Source organism: Carassius carassius, chromosome 4 (assembly GCF_963082965.1).
Source record: "Carassius carassius chromosome 4, fCarCar2.1, whole genome shotgun sequence".
NCBI classification, from domain to species: domain Eukaryota; kingdom Metazoa; phylum Chordata; class Actinopteri; order Cypriniformes; family Cyprinidae; genus Carassius; species Carassius carassius.
In genome coordinates, this window is record NC_081758.1 from 24,131,019 (window position 1) to 24,151,282 (window position 20,264).

The 20,264-nt window shown below is 37.2% G+C and overlaps 1 protein-coding gene across 3 annotated transcripts in view; it reads right to left on the reverse strand.

Moving 5' to 3' along the window:
• LOC132139554 (kelch-like protein 13) overlaps window positions 1–20,264 on the reverse strand; it is a 51,100-nt gene that overhangs the window by 8,788 nt on the left and 22,048 nt on the right. For 2 of the 3 annotated variants that reach the window (XM_059547997.1, XM_059547996.1), the window contains exons 3-4: window positions 6,353–6,497; window positions 4,521–4,653 (exon numbers count right to left, since the gene is read on the reverse strand). In XM_059547997.1, coding sequence (XP_059403980.1) covers window positions 4,521–4,653; window positions 6,353–6,497 — 278 coding nt within the window. Of the gene's footprint in view, window positions 1–4,520; window positions 4,654–6,352; window positions 6,498–18,503; window positions 18,915–20,264 lie in introns of those variants that run through there. The other variant, XM_059547994.1, reaches the window with a different exon arrangement.

A 20,264-nucleotide genomic window follows, 5' to 3' on the forward strand; every position in this document is an offset into this window, starting at 1 on the left:
GATGGGCCGCCATTCACCAGTAACAGCGGATTATCAGTGAGTCCTAGTTGTCTCTGATGAAAGTCTGTAAAACTATCTGTGTAAAATGTTGACTACAGAGGCAGGTGTCGGAGGTGATCCTCAGCTCTCCATCAAGGTGGCTCTTCACAAAATTAATCTATCTCATCTTGATATCATAATTTGTAGGAAATTTAAACAAGGAGACCAAGTGGTTTTGTAAATTATCGCAACCAGGTAATATACATTAACGTGACAGAGGCACCAGTCCAAAAATACATCATGACGAGGAAAAAAACCCACATATAAGTCGCACTGGACTATAAGTCACATTTTATTTAGAACCAAGAACCAAGAGAAAACATTACCGTCTACAGCCACGAGAGGGCGCTCTATGTCTTCAGTGTAGGCTACAGAGTAGGGGTGTAACGATTCACTCGTTTTCTCGATGCATCGATTACAAACCCTGATGATTCATATGCATCGATCTTGAAACATGATTTTTGAATCGTGAATCACCGATCTTGGACAGTAATCGATTCAAAATGCTAAGAATCTAATGAATCGCGATTTCTATAGCGATTCAATGCTTTCAAAATGTATACACATTAAATTACTACACTACATTAATGGAGACCTTGAAGAGTGTTCTGAATCGTGCCTCTTATCTGTCCTTCACGCGCTCCACCGTTTACCGCCTGAAACTGTCACAGGATTGCGCTCGCGCTCCATTCGTCTCTGAAGCAGCTGACGTGTGATCTATAGGACTCGTGGCCAGTAATGCTAATTTTTCTGTAGTTTGTCAATGGCTCTCTGCATCTTACTGACGGAGTTACCGGAGCCGTCAAAAGCTGTAGCATGGACGGAGCAGAAATGTAAGTGTCTAAATCATACGCACAGATCCATTGAATGATAAATGTTTTTAAACAATGCGGATGAACCGAATATACGAAGGAAACTTTTAAAATTAACCACAGCAACAACGACCTTGAAATAAGAGCGCGAGATTTATCTGATTATCAGATGCATGAAAGTAGCGTTTGTTTCATTAGCAAACAGAAATCTGGCACGTTTTCTCTCAGAATCATTCGCTGATGGAGAGGAAAAGTTAAATAGAGATGAAGACGTTTTCACACTGAAAGAGAAGCGATCTCGCTCTCATAGACGTGCCAGGCTATATCTGCAGCCAAACTGAATAAAAGCAGAATGAACTGATGAAACTTAAATAAAAACCCACAAACAATTTATGAATGATGCAGTGCTAATTGACATTTATTACAGTACAGAAACTATAAAGTATATTTTCTACCTTATTCTGTGCAGAAAATTTAAATAATTGCTAATTAAATGTAGCCTAGTATATAAAACAATCATAAAACTGCCATTAGGAAAAAAATATCGATTACAAATGATTGATTATTGTCCAGCAGTGTATTTGATTTATTACAGCTAATTAAAAGTAATTAAAAAAGAAGATAATTCCTTGTAAAAAAAAAAAAAAATAATAATAATAATAATAATTATTATTATTATTATATAGGCTACATACATAAAATGATTGTATTTGACATTTCTGTCAGTTCTGAAATTATGGCTACGCCCCTGGTGTGACAAAATGTTAGCTTATACATAATACTCTTTAAGCTCTTTTTTAAAAACTTGGCTTACATACATTTTTACGTATGCCATGTCGCATCATTAAACTAGCATTTAACAATGGACAAAAGTTTTTTTTTTTTCTAACCTATGGTTCTCTAACCATAAATGCTACTGTAATTTGCCCCCTGACTAAGCATTTAAAGAATTTAGTAGAAGCATTTAAATAATCCCGTCAATGCACTTAAAGAATGCAGAATCGAATCGTTATAATCGAATCGAATCGAATTTAATTGTGAATTGAATCGTTCTAAATTTGCAAAAATCGTTCTTTAATCGAATCGAAAACCTATGAATCGTAATCCAATCGAATCGCTGCCTTGCCAAAGATTCACAGCCCTACTACAGAGGCACAGAGCAGACCCGCCCAAAAAATCTTGAACATAAAAATGGTGAAAAACTGTGTAATGTCTAACTCCATAATTCAATACTACATAGTTCACATTCTTTGTAACGTGTTTACAATACATAGCAATACATTTCTAGCATTTATATTTTGTTTCAAAAAAAATTCTCTGAATTGCCTTTACACAGACTTTAATGATTATTGCAACATTATTCTAAGCTAAGTTTTGAATGAATTGGATTTGATGGGTGTGGCCACCTGATGCTGTAGAAGTAGATACCATGCGATCAAAAAAATGTCCTGATGCCCATCATGACTAGTTAGGACAAAACCTTAGATTTACATGGAAGAGCCTTATTGATTAATACTGTTATCATGGAAAAAAATTCATACACTACCATTCAAAGGTTTGGGGTTGGTAAGATGTTAATGTTTTTGAAAGATTTTTATGCTCACTAAAATTGTAGTTATTTAATAAAAGAATACAGTAAAAACTATTATTGTAAAATATTAAAATTTTAAGAGTGTCCAATCTTAACATTTATTATTACAATCTTAAATTTATTCTTGTGATTGCAAAGCTGAATTTTTAAACAGTCATTACTCTGGTTTACAGGGTCATATGATCCTTCAGAAATCATTCTGAGATTTATTACTCAAGAACATTTATTATTATCAATGTCAAAAAAAAAAGAAAAGAGTTGTGCCATTTAATAATTTCTCTTTTTGTTTTTCTCTCCCTTTTGATTAATTTAATGCATTCTTGCCGAATAAACATTTTAAGGTGTACCTTATACCTTACCATATACCACCATGGTTAAAAAAAAAATTGAATTGGAAGTGAAGCGGTCAGTTGAATTTACATTATTTAGTAAACCAATTCCACTTGAATGAAAATGTACCGTATTTTTCGGACTATAAGTCGCACCTGAGTATGAGTCGCATCAGTCCAAAAATACGTCATGACAAGGAAAAAAACATAAGTCGCATTTATTTAGAACCAAGAGAAAACATTACATTCTACAGCCGCGAGAGGGCGCTCTATGTTTTCAGTGTGGACTACAGGAGCACTGAGCAGCATAGAGCGCCCTCTCGCGGCTGGAGACGGTAATGTTTTCTATTGTTTCATTTCTCTGGGTTCATGTCAAATAAGTCGCACCTGACTATAAATCGCAGGACCAGCCAAACTATGAAAAAAAGTGCGACTTACAGTCCGGAAAATACAGTATATAAAACAAACACGATTAATGTAACCAATTTAAATAAAAAAAAGGATTGTTTTGTTATAGCTTTTGAAGCAAGGGCACCACTATCTTGTCGTGCAATGCAAATATGTCTGAAATGTCTGACAGAACAAAGATGCCACATATTGTGCGTTGTTTGTTTAAAATATACCTCTCCTTGTGAAAATGTTTGGGATAGCACTATTAAAACTTACTGATGTAAACAGTTTGATGTTGAATATTCATCCAAATTATGGTGAAAACCAAAATATTTCTGTTTTAAAATAGCACTTGTGTGTTCAAAAAGTAAAGAAATGCTTATATTACTTAATTGTCCAATGGAGCAAATCAATCCCGGGACATCACACGCTGAGGTATTGCATGATGGTGGTACCCTTGCTCCAAAAGCTATAGCAAAACATCCTTTTTCTTTAAAATGGTTACATTAATCGTGTTTGTTGTATATTTGTAATTAAAGTGGAACTCACTTTACTAAATAATGTAAACTTGACTGAATTATGAATTTTTGTGGACTGATTCAAAATCGCGATATATTCATAAACTGATTTCCCCCCAGCTCTAGTCAGGGAATGGTGTTAGCCTGCAGAAAGAGGATTCCCTGGACACACTGCTTCTTTAGAATCTCTCATAATAGTTTTATGTTAAAAACCAATCCAGGGTTTGGTAGTATACAGTATTAAATGGAATAATTATTTAGGGAATAGCTCAATTCAAACAATGAAATGAAATCCTTTCCATAGAACTGATTATCTCTAACAAGCTTTTCCAAATAACCCAGAGCAAATCCCTTGTTTCTTATCGCTCTTTTTTTTTTTTTTTTTACCACTCTTGCTTTGTTCTTTCTTCTCAAGAAACAAGAGTATGCTTCTGAGAGAGAGAGAGAGAGGGGGTGAATGGAGAGAGAGTCAGAAACACTCTGAGCTCTGAGGGAAAGTCTCTGGTGGGACTAAATGAGACTGACATATTACTGATATTTACATGATTAACAGACTTTAAAAAAACACAAAAAAACAACAGCAGAGGATTTAAAGGGACAGTACTAAGCAAAAACCAAAACAATCCAGTTTAGCCAATTTGAACTGTACAGTACATCAGCATTGTCTGTAGATTATTAAATTAACTGGAGTCTCTTTTCTCTCTCTTCTGTCAAACTTTGACCTTTCAGTCCCAAAACACCTCGGTTTTTTTTTCTTCCTTCCTTTATCCCTTCCTTACCTGGAAACTTGGCTTCACCTCACCTAATCCTTTGTTATCCCATGTCTTGTTCCCTCACTCACCTGTAAACATGGCTTTAAAGTAGTCGCTGGAGGAGGCCATCATGGCTCGGTGAACAGGAAACGCCTCATCCCCATCTCCTGCCACCAACGTGACATCACACAGCAGGCCCTCTATCCTCAACTGATCAAAACCCTGAGAGACGGAGAGAAAAAAATAAAACACAGAGGAAGTAAGAGAACTGACAGGCATGTCTGTAATGGACTTAATGAATTCGCTGAGGAGGAGGAAAGTGATTGAACGAAATGGTCTTGAGGAAAAAAATGTCAACAAAAACACAATATAATCTGTTGTTATCACCCAAGAAAACAGAGTGTGAATATTAAGTAACTGTATCATTACTATGCATCCCATGAGAGTCATTTCTGAATAAAAGATTGTGGGGTTAATTAATGAACAGGAGGTCAGATGCAGAGATGGACTCCCATGATAGAGACGAGCTATAATTAAAAGGACAGAGCCATTGTCCACACACATACACACTCTTTCTCTCTCTCTCTCTCTCTCGCTCACAGTCGCTGTGTCAGGCTCAATCCAGCAGCATGTGCAAAAGCAAATGCCAAGCATGTGATAGGACATGAAATAAGGCACAATCCAATCAGTGCTACACTTACTGAAACTACACATCAGCTTTTTAAGCACCAAACACTGTAGTACACCCTCAGGGCTGGATGATAAACGTGGAAAAGCCAACTGGCTGTCTTTACCTACCTCATAACATCAGCGTCTGACACAACAAAATCTAAAAACTAAAAGCTTGGCTTGTGATGTGCCTCATTCATAAGACACTTTGCATAAAAGCGTCTGCTAAATGTAAAATGTGAAAGATGACAACACTATGCTTTTGCTGCATCTAATTTGACAGTAAAAGCATTTTGTGTTGAGGCATCCACATTTACAAACACTGCATTGAAGGTGTTTGTGGGCTTTATGTATATTGTGTCACTATGGAATTAATAATCTATATTTTTTACATTATTATTATGAGAATGTTAAAATAGAATAGAAAAAAAATAGAAAAGGTCAAAAAAATTATTTGGATGTACAACAAAAAACATGCTAAAACACACTAAACCTGCTAAAACACTCATTCTGTGTATGTTTGGTGTGTGAGGACACACAGAGCCTGGGGATAAACATCCAATCAAATGAAAAGAGCGCTATTACCCATCAAATCACTGGAATCAAATAATTTTTCCAGCAGATAGTAATACTGTAGGGGGATGAGATGTGCCATGTGACATATTTAAATTGAAATGATGTCATCTGAGAGCGGCTGTCATCAGCTTCAGCTTTTTTCAAATATTGTTTATCTGTGATATTTCGATTTAACAAACTGATTCAATCCTAATAAAGTGAAATCTGAAGTTCATATAAACACAATTCACCTCACCACATCATGCAACAGTGGCCAAATAAATGTGGTCCAATGCACACAGACAGAGGGAATCAGGTGACCTTCACTTATTGATCTGTCTGCAACGACTCACTGGCAAATTCCAATTAAATTCTCACCTTTGTTCCCACACAAGCACATGCTGGCACTTATCAGGTGACCCGCAGATAGGTGCTAATGAATGTTCTCATGGACCTCAGGCAGGACTGAGCCCACCGCCGATGAGGATGATGATCAGAATGGTATTATCTTTATCGGTGAACTAAAGCCTGACTGCCAGTAACAGCAGAGATGACCTTCACAGTCTTTTTCGAACACACACAGACACAAACACGTGTGACATGATGCCAGAATGGCAGATGGTGACCCCCAACATTTAGAAAGAGACATATGTAATCACACACACACACACACACACACACACACACACACACTTACCTGTAAAACCACAGAACTGTGTGTGTTGCTGGTAAAGAAGCGTGTGTTTCCTGTTTTTGAGGCCTGCAAGTGGGAAGAGAGCCCCATTTCACTGCATCCCAGTGACACCTTCATCATCTGAGCATCATCATCTTCCACCAGGGATCTGCCCATCAGAGAAAGAAAGAAGAAAGGTTCAAATGCAGTTATAATCTGTTGAGTGTGAGAGTGGTACAGACAGCACTGTGTGAAAAGATCAAACATGTTTGACTGTAAACATAATATTGATTCATTAGATGTGAAACAGATGTGGTGCCTCCTGATTCTTCAACATGAGTACAGCACAGAAACGCTCCTCAAATGATAAACACGTGGCACAGACACATACACAAAGCACATGTAGAACGGTAGAAGTTTAACACAATGTTACACAACAAACATGAGGTCAAAGTTCTCAGACCGGATAGGCTTCTTACTGTAAACAACCTAAAACTAATATTCATGAACAATTTTGTTTTGCCAATTTACTAAAAGAAAAATTACTTTTTTTTTCTCTCTATGACCATGTTGACCTTACTTTTTAGGGCACATATATAAAGAAACCCAATTAAACTGGTCTATGTTCTTTCAGATGTTGCGGTCAGCTTGCTTGGTCTTTTCCAAGCCTAATTGTGAAAGAGCAAACAGTCAGAACATTTTAAGATCAACCACTGCTGCAAATAACAGTGGAATAATTCCAGACAGACATTTCTCTCTTTTGATTTCTTCCTTCTCTTTCTGATATAACTGAAGTATATATTTTATATATTTATGACAATCAGCACATGACAGTGTCAATGGTTTCAATTGCTCAGAAAAGTGGCACTGGTCACAAAAATGAAACATTGGGATTGTTCCTCACATTTGTGTCATGAGACAAACATTTCACATGCATTTTAAAACACTCCGTATGATTAAATAATTTTTTTTTTACACATTTATTCTGCAAGGATTCTGTAAAATTAAATGCAAGTGACAGTGAATACAAAACTTTTGATGCTACAAAAAATTTCCATTTTAAATAAATGTTGTTCTTCTGAAACGTCTACAGTATTTAAAGAGTCCTGAGAAAATATCATGGTTTCCACAAAAATATTAAGCAGAGCAACGGTTTTCAATATTGATAAGAAGAAATGTTTCAGAATATTAACAAATCAGCAGATTAGAATGATTTCGGAAGGATCAAGTGACACTGAAGACTGAATTAATGTCTCAGATTTGCCATCACAGGAATACATTCAATTTTAAAATGAATTAAAATAGAAAACAGTTATTATATTGTTAAAGTGTCACAATAATATTTCACAGTATTACTGTTTTTACTGTATATTTGGTCACACAAATGAAGCCTTTTGTTTTGTTGTTTAATGAGCCCAAACCTTTGAATGGTACTGTACACAAACACAAATGGACTTGATAAATATTAACAACCTTCAATGCAATACACACATAAATGCAAACAAGTAGTTTCTGGACAATCTGGGCAATCCAACTTCTGGGGAGTCACTATTACTGTGCCAGAAAAAACCAACTACAACAACAACAACAAAAACAGCAGCTCTGTAAACTAAAAAGCACAAGTCAAGAGATGGACAAGAATATTTTGGGTCAGTGAATATCCACTGGAGTATGGTTAAAAATGAGTGAAAGAAAGAGACTGCTGGGGGAGACCACCTAGTAGAGACCAATGACAACTCTGAAAGAGCTACAAGCTTCAGTGGTTACCCTGGTGCTTCACGCAGAGAGCACCAAAGAGAAAGCCACTGGTCAAAAATGCCATATGACATCTCTGCTACAGTTTGCCTGGATGTGAGAGACACTGAGGACAGCTGGAAGAAGGTTCTGTCCGATGAGATTAAAATAGATTTTTGGCTCTCATACCAAGTCAGAAAACCACCAACCCCAGTTTGGTTGCAGCATCATACATAAGAGCACATTCTCAGCACACTTAGAAGGCTTGAGAGGATAAGATGAAGTCAAGTCACCTTTATTTATTTATATAGCGCTTTAAACAAAATACATTGCGTCAAAGCAACTGAACAACATTCATTAGGAAAACAGTGTGTCAATAATGCAAAATGATAACGAATACAGCAAAATACAGAGTAATCCTGAAGGAAACCCTAACAGAGCCTACAAGATACCTGTGATGGAGGATTTATTCTTCAGGAAAACAACAAGCTCAAAAGCGCGCCAAAGATAATGGCGTTAAAACAGCAAATGTCAAAATCCAAAATAAAGTTCAATAGTAAGTTTTCGCTTACATAAACACAATCAAAGACAAAGCCACTTTCATCAGTCAGCAGTCATACTATTGTTTTTGCAATCTGATTGAAACCTTCCAATGCTACAGTTTCTAATAAAGTTCCTGGCCAACTGGCTCCGTTTTATTTACTTACTAAAGCTCATTTGTTTTCGCAATTGGTGCTTGGCGAGTGTTAATTCTGGACCCTGTAAGCATATAAAATGATGAATAATTAAAAAGGCCTCATAATAAGCACTTACGGTTACTCTGGGGCTAAGCAAAGTTGGCTCCTAAAGCTTGTGTATTTTCAGACTACTGAAGAACTGCGCAGGACAACAGCACATGTACTATGAATGGTTTTATTCATTCTGTCTATATACTCAAACTTCTAGCATGGAATCTAAAAGTTTTATGAACGAGGCCTCGGCACAGGTTCAAGCTTCATGGTTTTATAACAATGAGATCTAACCAGATCTGGATATATATTTCATCTGGATATACACTGCCTTGGATGAAAGGACTGTGGGTCAGAGGTTTTGGGATTAATCATGCTGTAGCACAAACTCTGGAGGTATGGGTGAACAAAACTAAACTAAATCAGTAGTATTGTGATACTAATGTCACGATACAGAATCAATACACTGGTAGCACTTATTTTCCAATTCAAGGCATTGACCTTTTTTAAATAACTTACATTTTTGATAACAATTTTGTATACATCACATTTAACTGGAATTCCTGAGGGAAAACATCATTACCCATGATTATGTGAAGAAATCTCCACCAATCAGAGAATTCACAACACAACCTTTAAGTGCCCACACACACACACACAGTACATGGATATATCGCGATATATCATGGCTTATCTTTAACAAAGACTTTTTAAAAATACCTATGGGAAAAATGAATGGGAATAATACAGTACACAGTCCGTACCAAAACTGCTGAAAAAGTAGACAGGCACTGTTGCACTCTTTTGCAACCAAGAACAATAATATTTTCTGTATCATGACCCAAGTGTTAACATAGAATTGTGAAGAAGGAACAAAGAGGATTCACAACTCAACTGAGCTCTAGAGGATGGGTCAAGTAGGTCAGGGTCACTATGAGCAGGTCAAATGAAAAGAGGGGAGGCCAAAAATGGCAGGTACAGTCACATGACACAAAGCACAGGCAGCTGATTGGTGCATTACCCTGTCAGGTGATAGGTTGGAGATGCAGCAAGCAGAGAGTGGGTGGTCCACACCACAAATGAGTGCTGGTGGCTGCCAAAAACAACGAGAGATATAGCGTCACTAAATACATGCACATTCCCATAAAACATGGAAACACACGCAGCATGAGGTGACAAGTGTCAATCGACAAACTAAAGTACTGCACTGACAGAGAGTGAGAAATCACGAGGGTATACATTCAATTAAGGAGTTTCAATTGATCCGAGCCTCTAAATTTCTGACCAATTTGATGATGATTGTAGTGAAGCAAATCAGCTTGATGAAGACAACTTGATATGCAATGGCAAAGAGTGAAAGAGATACAGATGGATGGACAGAGAGATAAAACAAGAAGAAGGGCAAGCAAAAGAGCATTAGCTTTAACAGGATTCTTTAATAATTCTGTATTATGGAGAACAGGAAGAACAGAGCTGAATGAGATGGGAGAACAGCTGGCCTGTCATACACATGGACCTCGACATATTCTGCTTTAACTAACATCCTTTTCAACTCTCCTGGACGAGATCCCTGCCTGTTAATTAGGATTTGAGCACACGCACACGCACACGCACACACACACAGTTCTGCTCTCTTTTTCTCCTGATTCAGATCAGATTTCTGCAGATCGGTTCAGTCACCCTGGGCATTCACTCCTCGCAGAGGAGAATTACAAACCCACCTGAGGTCTGTCTGATAATGACACATCAAACATTAGCAAATGGGTAAAAATAGAGAGAGAGAGAGAGAGAGAGAGAGAGAGAAAGAGAGAAAGAGAGAAAGAGAGAAAGAGAGAAAGAGAGAAAGAGAGAGATCTAATGGTTTGATATTTGATATAAAACGTGTTTTTGCAGCTAAATATATACTGGCATTCTGTTCTGCCCTTTCTAAACTGTTCTTCCTAAAAAGACATTATAGTGAAGGACGACGTTAAATCTAGGACAGAAGGCTTGAGGGAGAAGACATATACCTGCAGATTCAAGACTTTGACTTTTGATGTTCAAACTGGTGCAATGTGAGATCAACGTGTCGATATCTTGAGGAAAGGGTTACAGGAATTTTCCAGGAACAGCTTAAGCTCTTTCGACAGCATATAGCCATGTCATGTTGACAATTACATCAGGATTTCACGTCAACTCTTCCCTCAGGTTATAAGAACAGGAAATGCAGTAATGCACTTACAATGGAGGCCTAACAGGCAAACGAGTTTCAAGGTCAAGTTGTGAAGCTCAGATTTTTGCCGAGGCACTTACACAACTGGTCAAAATTGGGGGGCCAGTAAGACTTTTAAAAGACGTTTTCAAGAAAGTATTTTATGCTCAACAAGGCTGCATTTATTTGCTCAAATACAGAAAGAATAGAAATGACGTGTAATATTATTACAATTTAAAATTCAACTTATTACGGTGACCGCAAAGCTAAATTTTTAACAATCATTATTCCAGTCTTTCGGTCTTCATGATCCTTCAGAAATCATTCTAATATGTTGATTTGGTGCTCAAAGTTAAAAACAATAGTTGCTTTATATTTTCCAACCATGAATATATATTTTTTAGCATTCTTTGATGAATAGAAAGTTCAAAAGAACAGCATTAATTTGAATCTAATTTTTTGTAACAATTTAAAAGTATTTCCTGTTACTTTTGATCAATGTAATGTGTCCTTGCTGAAGTTGTCCATCTGTGGTGGGACTACTGTACCACCGTCTACACACTGTACTTCCAGTGAGTGAACATCTGATTACACATTACTGACATCATTTTGTCGATGAATAATGTGACTAATTTGCCACTCATTTTATCATGTAGTGTAGGAGAGTGTGTATGGATTCACACTACTGGAGTAAAAGTGCATGTAGGAGTGTGTCATTTGTGGGCAGAAATGTGGAGGGTTTTTTTGCATTGTTTTAATGCATACTGAAATTCCAAAAGAATCCTCCCGATTTCATGCCAGGGTGTGCATGACTCACATGGCAACTCAGATTTGCTCGGTGATGCACACAAACAGATTTTATAGATTGGAGTGTTGATTGAAAGGGTGATGATACAGAGACTCAGATACTGACAGATAAACACCAAACAACAAGATCAAACAAGCACATCGGGCAACAAGACTCTTTTCAAAATTGAGGAGGAAGAAAATAGTCCAAATTATGCACATGAAGAGAACAGCAAAATATACACATTTTAAAAGTAAAATACTTCCATTGACCATGTTTTTTTGTTGTAGTCAAATTCATAAATTGCTCTCCATTGGAATCAGCATCAAAAATGGTGAATGTCAAAATGAATGAGAATAAGTATTTTATTTTGTTTTTTAAGTCCCCAAATAATTGACCCCCATTATAATTTTGCCATACAATGAATGTTCTTATATTGTTAGAAAAATCTAATAAAAGAAAATTAAAAAGCCATTTCTGGTCAATTTAAAGCATCCTTACTGAAAGTATGTATTTCTTCATAAAGCCCTTTGTAGTGTTTTTAAACAAATATATCTGATGTATTTTCCAAATATTCTATTCCAGGCCTAACAATGCATATAACATCATAAACAAATGCAGCAATTTCATTAATTATATAGAATTCTTTTCCTGAATGGAGAAATCCAATGTAAATAAATTGAAGCATTCATTAGAAAACTAAATTCAACTAAAATGTATATTAATAAATAAAAATCAGAACTTATGAAATATTTCTGACACTTGTGAACAAATGGTAAGGTTGATTTCAGATCAGTGTAAACAGAGCTGAATTCACAGTCACTAAATAGAACCATACAGCACAAACGTCATGCAATAAACAAAAACAACCTAACAATGTACCCAAGTGGGAAAAACTGAGATCCCCACGGCTTGACATTTTTCACTTAATTTCCCCAAACTATAAACAAGCATCTCACAGCTGCCCTTTTACATTGTGCATAAAGGCCCCTTACGGACAAGTGTGAGCAGAAGCGTGCCCAGTGCATTTGTTTGTGCCTGTTTCCACTCCCATAATGCTGTACAGACCTTTCTGTAGTCAAATAACAGGTTGAGTTGTTTCCATTAGTTATTGAGAGAGAAAAGCAGCATTCATCTCTTTGCCTCTTTTTTTTTAAGTTAGCATGAAATCTTTGATTCAAACACATGAATATATGATAGCAATTACAGTCGAATTTCAGAATATCCGCTCTGTACTTGACCAAGGGCTGCTCACCATTTCTTCAACAATGTGATTCACATTTAAACAGAACCTAAATCTGTGTTTATAACACTTCAATCATTTTTCAGTGAAACAATATGCTTATTAATTGCAAAACGAGTCAGCATTTGCAGCATGGCATTGGTAAACATGAGGCCAACTCAATAGATCACACGTGCTGCTGTTTTTATCCGTCATCACATGACCACTCAGGGACGTCCAGCTGCTGCGATTATGAATTGTTCCGACCTTAAACTGGGTTCAAAGGAGCTATGCATTATTTTTAATCACACATGCAGTGAGATGAACACAAGCCATCTGCTGCAGAAGTTCTGCATCTGTTTTACGATCAGAATCAGAAATGATCATCTATTCAGTTCTTGTGAATTTATGTGAAGGAGTGACTGACTCGAGGTTATAAATAATGGATTTATAAATACTATAACCTTACAAAATAATTTTATTTGTGACCCTGGACTACAAAACCAGTCTTAAGTCGCTGGTCTATATTTTTTTGCAAAAAACATTGTCAAAATTATACATTTTTCTTCTATGCCATAAATCATTAGGATATTGAGTAAAGATCAGGTTACATTAAGAGATTTTGTAAATTTTCTACTTTAAATATGTCAAAACTTAATTTTTGATCAGTAATATACATTGCTAAGAACTCACTTGAACAAATTTAAAGGCAATTTTCTCAGTATTTAGATTTTTTTGCACCCTCAGATTCCAGATATTCAAATTGTTGTATCTCGGCGAGATATTGTCCATACATCAATGGAAAGCATATTTCTTCAGCTTTCGGATGATGTGTAAAACTTAAGACTGGTGTTGTGGTCCAGGGTCACATATCAGCCAAATATATCAGCATTACTGCATTTACACATAATATATAAAAACACTACTCAAAAAATACAATGCTAATTGAACTGCAGAAAAGCTCCTGGATCTGAGTTGATTACAGTAAACTAAAGCTAAAAAGCAGCAAGATATTGGACCATGCTTTCTTTTTCAATTTAATTTCTTTTTCTCCTTCCCATTTTGCACAGCATTTATTCCATTTCCTTTCCACAACTTCACCTTCACACAATGTTCTTCTTACCAAACATCCTCATCCTTTCACAACACCTATTCCTACAAATCACATGCAGTGTCCAAAATTAACACTTACCAAGTGCCAACTGAAAGTTAAAATTGGCTTTGGGATTGGGAGTTACTCAACATTTGGCTGGTATAGAGCTTTATTAAGAACTGCAGGGCCTGAAATTAATTTTAACTCACCGGCCAAAAGCAATTGCAACTGTGTGCCATTAACATTACCTAAAAGTTATGAAACTGTATTTATATATTATATATCAATAACATTAATAATAAATAAATAAAAAACAGCATGTATATGAAACATATATCCTTATATCTATATGGATCCTTTGTAACAAATGTCTTTCTGGTCACTTTTGATCAAATTAATTAGGGATGGGACAGTATGAAAATTTAATATCACGATTATAGTGACTAAAATTATCACGATTATCAATATTATCACGGTTTTGTTGAAACGAGATGAAAGTGTTCAAAAATAGTTGATGCTCACACTGAAAACATTTCAGCAAGTTTTATATTTAATAATCAACAAACAACTAATAAAACAAGCAACTCTATGCACTTAATTTAAAGAAAGATTAAATTCTGTGGCATTTCCTTCCTTACAATGAAAAGTGAAGAAGCATAGAAAAGCATAGAAAAGTCACTGACTTTCGCCATTCCTTCTCGAAAAAAAACATTGTGCGCTGCGCTTGCGTCAGACTGTTGCTGGCTGGACATGATTTAATAGTGAGTTATTAAAACCGCGATAATCAAACACGGTTTTAATGATAATTCATTTTTAAACGATATTACTAACCTTCAGCACATTTTATCACGGTTATCAATAAAACCGGTTATCGTCCCATCCCTAAAATTAATGCTTCCTTGCTTAACAGAAGTATTAATTAAAATATTAATGACACCAAACTTTTAAATGGAGGTGTATATAATGCCACGGTTATAATTGCTACTTCTTAAAATAATACTTTATAGAGTTTCATGTCCCGTAAAAATATTCATGAGCTGTACATTTTCTCAAATCACCCACCGTTGGCAGGTGTGGTTAACTCTGGACCCTGCTCACATGTCATTCTGTGTGGCACGTGGGAGCTGGTGAGGTCACATGATCTAAACCGCTACCCACAGTCTGTCTGTAATAAATATACTCTGGAACGGTAATCCACTACATTAATACTCAAGAGTCCTCAACACCGATCAAAATACAAACTTTCACTTATAGATAAGGGAAATTTGTTCTGAAGTTAAACAAATGCACACATTTTGGTGAAAAAAGATATAGCACTATGCCCAAGTGTTTGGCATGTGCTTAAATTATTTAATTACAACATGAAATTAAATTTCTGTGAACTCACACCCAGAGCAAACCAAATAATAAGAACACTGACACTTTGTGATGCTCTTTAACATTCAAACAAAGTGTGGAAAAACATTTTAACATCTGTAAAAATAAATATTTGATATAAAACAAGCAATATCCTATGATAATCTTATGTACTGGAATAATTTTTAATATTAATAAATTTGATTTTACAGCAACAACACTCAGCATGCAGGATGAGGTCCCTACTTTCAGTTCAGTGTGGAAGAAACTGTCATTTTTTTTTATTCTATCTTGAAACAGCTTTTATCTTTAAAAGAAAAAAAAAAAAAAACAGCTGGTGGACTCCAAACTGAATTTTGACTGAAAGTTACTGTACAAAAATCAAAAAACATAAAAATTAATAAAGCAGCCTTCTCTAGATCTGCAGCAGCAGGAAGTCTGACCCATCCCATCCTTTCATCTGAAATCACAGGGCAGAAAAGAAACGCCAAAACAGAGAGAATCCATCGTGAAAGGTGAATGTGAAAAGGATGAACTGCTGTCTGTTCCTGTCAACATTTCTGTGCATTTGACATGGTCTTCACAGGAGACCAAAGCACATTAGACAAGTGCTGGCAGCAAAACAAACACACCCTGAATTTCCTGGATGACCCTGCTACCAAAATTGTCAGGTTAAACTTTCATCATCATAATGTAAACCAAGGTCAAGGCCAAGGTCCTTTTAGCAGCAGATGAGCAGGACATTAGATCTGTTATGACTGTCTACAGTCTTCACCTGCCAACACAAACACACACCCATGCATGCGTCATTCTCTTCCCCCCTGCGGCAGAAGCTCTCCGACTGTCACTCCTCATCACTCCTTTAAGCTGAATCCCAAGAATCCTTCGAGTCACAACTATAAGAATTCTTGAATGGGTCATAAGGACTCTGTGCTTGTGTTTTGTGGTGATGCATGCTTGTTCTTACTCAGTCCATTTAAAATGATTATATAAACTTATTGTGGAAGTATTTTATTGAGAATGGATACCTCTCCCCTGCCCTACTGAGTGTGAAATCCTCACTAGAGGACTAGTTATAGTTGTGGTGTGCCTTCTCTATTCTTACAGAATTAAGCGATTATTGAAACTTTATAGTTCATCTTTGGTGTGAATGTGCAATCTCTCCCTAGTTCTATTTTTTAGCAGCCGGCAAAAACATCCTGTTGTTCAATATTTTCTGTCTCAAAACACACACACAAATAAGAGAATGATTCATGTGTCCAAGAGGCATCTCTCCTCCCATTAAGAAATACAGAGACCACAGCTCACCCTGTAATCACACACACACACACAACACACAGCCAAAGCAGCAAAAATAGACTTTGTTTTTACTGGGCAAAATTGGACTGGGAGGGGCCACAGCAGGGTCAGGAACTCAACACTATAATCCACAACTCCGAACCTTAAATCGGAGTAGAGATATATACATAAACATAGTTTATTGATTCTCAAGGGGAAATGTATGAGGACTGTATATGCACAATGGAGTTATGGCTGGAGAAACTAAGAAAGACAGAAACTATTAACAAAACAAAAGAGACAACCAAGGCATTTTCTCAGATCCAGCCTTTAACTTGAATTGAACTGAACTAGCACAACCACTTTCAAATGAAGATGGATATAACCCATGATTATCAAGACAGATCAGTGCCTTAAACTCTCGCTTCACAGTTAACTCTCAAATCACTCATGCAAACAGCTGGTCATGGTTTCAACTTTGTTGTGCCGGAGGAAAATTAAGATCTAAAACCAATAATAATAATAAAAAAAGAGATAAATAGCAGTACAGTCAGTGTATAGATCACACTATTAGGATAGACTTTCAAAACTGCCAAATTATTACATTACAATCACAAGCATAATCATTTTCTTAATGTGTAGAAGGACAGTATTTTTTTGTCTAATTCAATACATGACTTTAACCACATAACATGCAATACTTTAAAGTTGTATATTTTTGCCATATGAACTTTTACTTTGTTGCCAGAGGATGGATGATAGCTTTCTCCCCTTCATGACTTCATGAGAACAAAATCACTTCACATGACTCAGTCACCTCTGGCATTTTGATTGTAACATTTAAAACATGCATTTTCTGTATCTGATTTGAAATTATATGTAATGTGAAAAGCACTTTACAAGTATTTTTTTTATATATTAAATTAATACATGATAGAACACATGATAATCTTGAACAAGATATACAAAAGCATATAATAAGTTAAATCCTTTATTTACATGGCTGTTGAGAAAAGGTCAACAAACAAATATTTTTTATATTATCTATATATATTATATATCATTATATATCATTAAATTCAGTGGCTTGGTGATGCACTGGTATTTTGTATTATCTACAATAATAAAAGGGCTTTGACAATTATCTTTTCAAGAAATAAAAGGTTATCTTAAAGGGTTTGTTTCATCTGGACACTGATGTACAGCATCTAGTGCGCGCTGATCCATAGAAGATCATGTTAAAGACACTGCTGCTTTTCTAGCACATATTTGAAGTTAGTCGTGCACTGGTCTGGTGTGTTAATCGCGCCAGCGGTCATGTACCGTGTCTCACCCAGCATCAGTGCTGCACCTCCAGCAGCCCACCGGCCCCGGGCCCCCCACCCCACAAGCGAAAGAATCCAGGGCGCACCGCACGCGAAGACAAAAGCCCGTTTCGCTGGCTGTTATCTCGGCCCGGTGCGTACTAGAGCTCATATAAACAGAGCCGTGAGAAAGACTCAGAGAGAGTAGAGAAAGCAAATGAAAATTCTCTGTGGATTCAGAAAACTAGGCGGCGCGCGGAAGCACGCTAAACGTTATAAAATGTGTCTCGAGACCTCTCTAAACGTTCACAATTAGGTTACAGAGAAACGAAGGCAGGCGACACAGACCCCGAAACAATCACAGCAGCAGCATCCTTAATGAACGACCAAAGACGGAAGATAAACACACTTCACGCGCCCTCAGTTAGTGATTGTGACATTTTAAACACGCACTTCCACGCGTTAAATATACAGCTACTTACATGTATGCTGGCGAGAGTGGGGAGGACCTGGACGCTTTAAGCACGGGCACGGGAAATTTCCAGCTGACGGGCGAACCGCTTTTCCATTTCAACGGCATGTTTTTTTTTCCAGTCAGCACCTCTGAGACACAGCGCGGATGAGAAGAGCCGTCGAGAGCGAGTCCATGAAGAGGCGACCAGCGCGGGCTTCCATCCCCGGCAGCCCTCACCGAGAGCAGGGAGGAGGAAGAGGAAAATAAAGAGGAGGATCAGAAGGCAGTGCTTCTCTGATTAAGGCAGCTGTCTGAATGCCGCAGGGAAGGTTGACGGAAAACCTGGAGGAATGACAATTAAGCCTGAGCTGAGAGGTGAAAAGCAGGTGTGCCTGAGCCGTGCATCATCTCCTGAGAAAGAGAGAGGGATGATGATGATGATGGAAGGGAGGAAAAAAAATAGGCACCGTCGCGTCCGGTCAGTGCAAGGTAGAGGCATGCGCAGTTAGAGCACTGGATGTTCAGCTATAGTGCCACCTTGTTTGAATGCAGTCTGACTATGGCAAGCCGCTGTATCATTCATCACTTAACTACTATATTGTAGGTTAATAGTACTTATTTTTTAATAACTACAAAAACCCAATAAAGCCCTGTAATATCTATTTAGTAAACCTGTAGTACATATGTTACATATGGGGTTCTGTGCTTCAGGTATCAACTACTTCTAAGTAGTATATACACTGAACAAAATTATAAATGCAACACTTTTGTTTTTGCCCCCCTTTTTCATGAGCTGAATTAAAAAATCTAAGACTATTTCTCATAAATATTTATCTTAAATATTGTTCACCAATTGGTCTAAATCTGTGTTAGTGAGCACTTCTCCTTTGCCGAGATAATTCGACCTCACTGATGTAGCATATCTAGATGCGGATAAGACTGTGATTATTGCACATGTGTGCCTTAGGCTGGTCACAATAAAATGCCACTCTAAAATGTGCATTTTTACTGTATTGGGGGGTCTGAAAACCGGTCAGTATCTGGTGTGACCACCAAATGCCTCACGCAGTACAACACATCTCCTTCGCATAGAGTTGATCAGATTGTGATCTGTGGAATGTTGGTCCACTCCTCTTCAATGGCTGTGCGAAGTTGCTGGCAGGAATTGGAAAACGCTGTCGTATACGCCAATCCAGAGCATCCAATACATGCTCAATGGGTGACATGTCCGGTGAGTATGCTGGCCATGCAAGAACTGGGATGTTTTCTGCTTCCAGGAATTGTGTACAGATCCTTGCAACATGGGGCCATGCATTGTCATGCTGCAACATCAGGTGATGGCCTTGGATGAATGGCACAACAATGGGCCTCAGGATCTCGTCACGGTATCTCTTTGCATTCAAAATGTCATCAATAAAATGCACCTGTGTTTGTTGTCCATAACATGTGTCTGCCCATATCATTACCCCACCACCACCACGGGCTACTCGATCCACAACGTTGACATCAGCACAGAGTTAATTTTGGCAGGCATTTTTGATTTAGTCTTAGTCGTAGTCTTGAGACGAAAATAGGGGTAGTGTTAGCGCAGTGGATAAGACACATGCCTTTGGTGTGAGAGACCCGTGTCGAATCCACTGTGAGACACCAATGTGTCCCTGAGCAAGACACTTAACCCCTAGTTGCTCCAGAGGCGTGCGAGCTATGACATATATAGCAATTATAAGACGCTTTAGATAAAAGCGTCAGCTAAATGAATAAATGTAAATGTAAATGAAAATGCTTAATA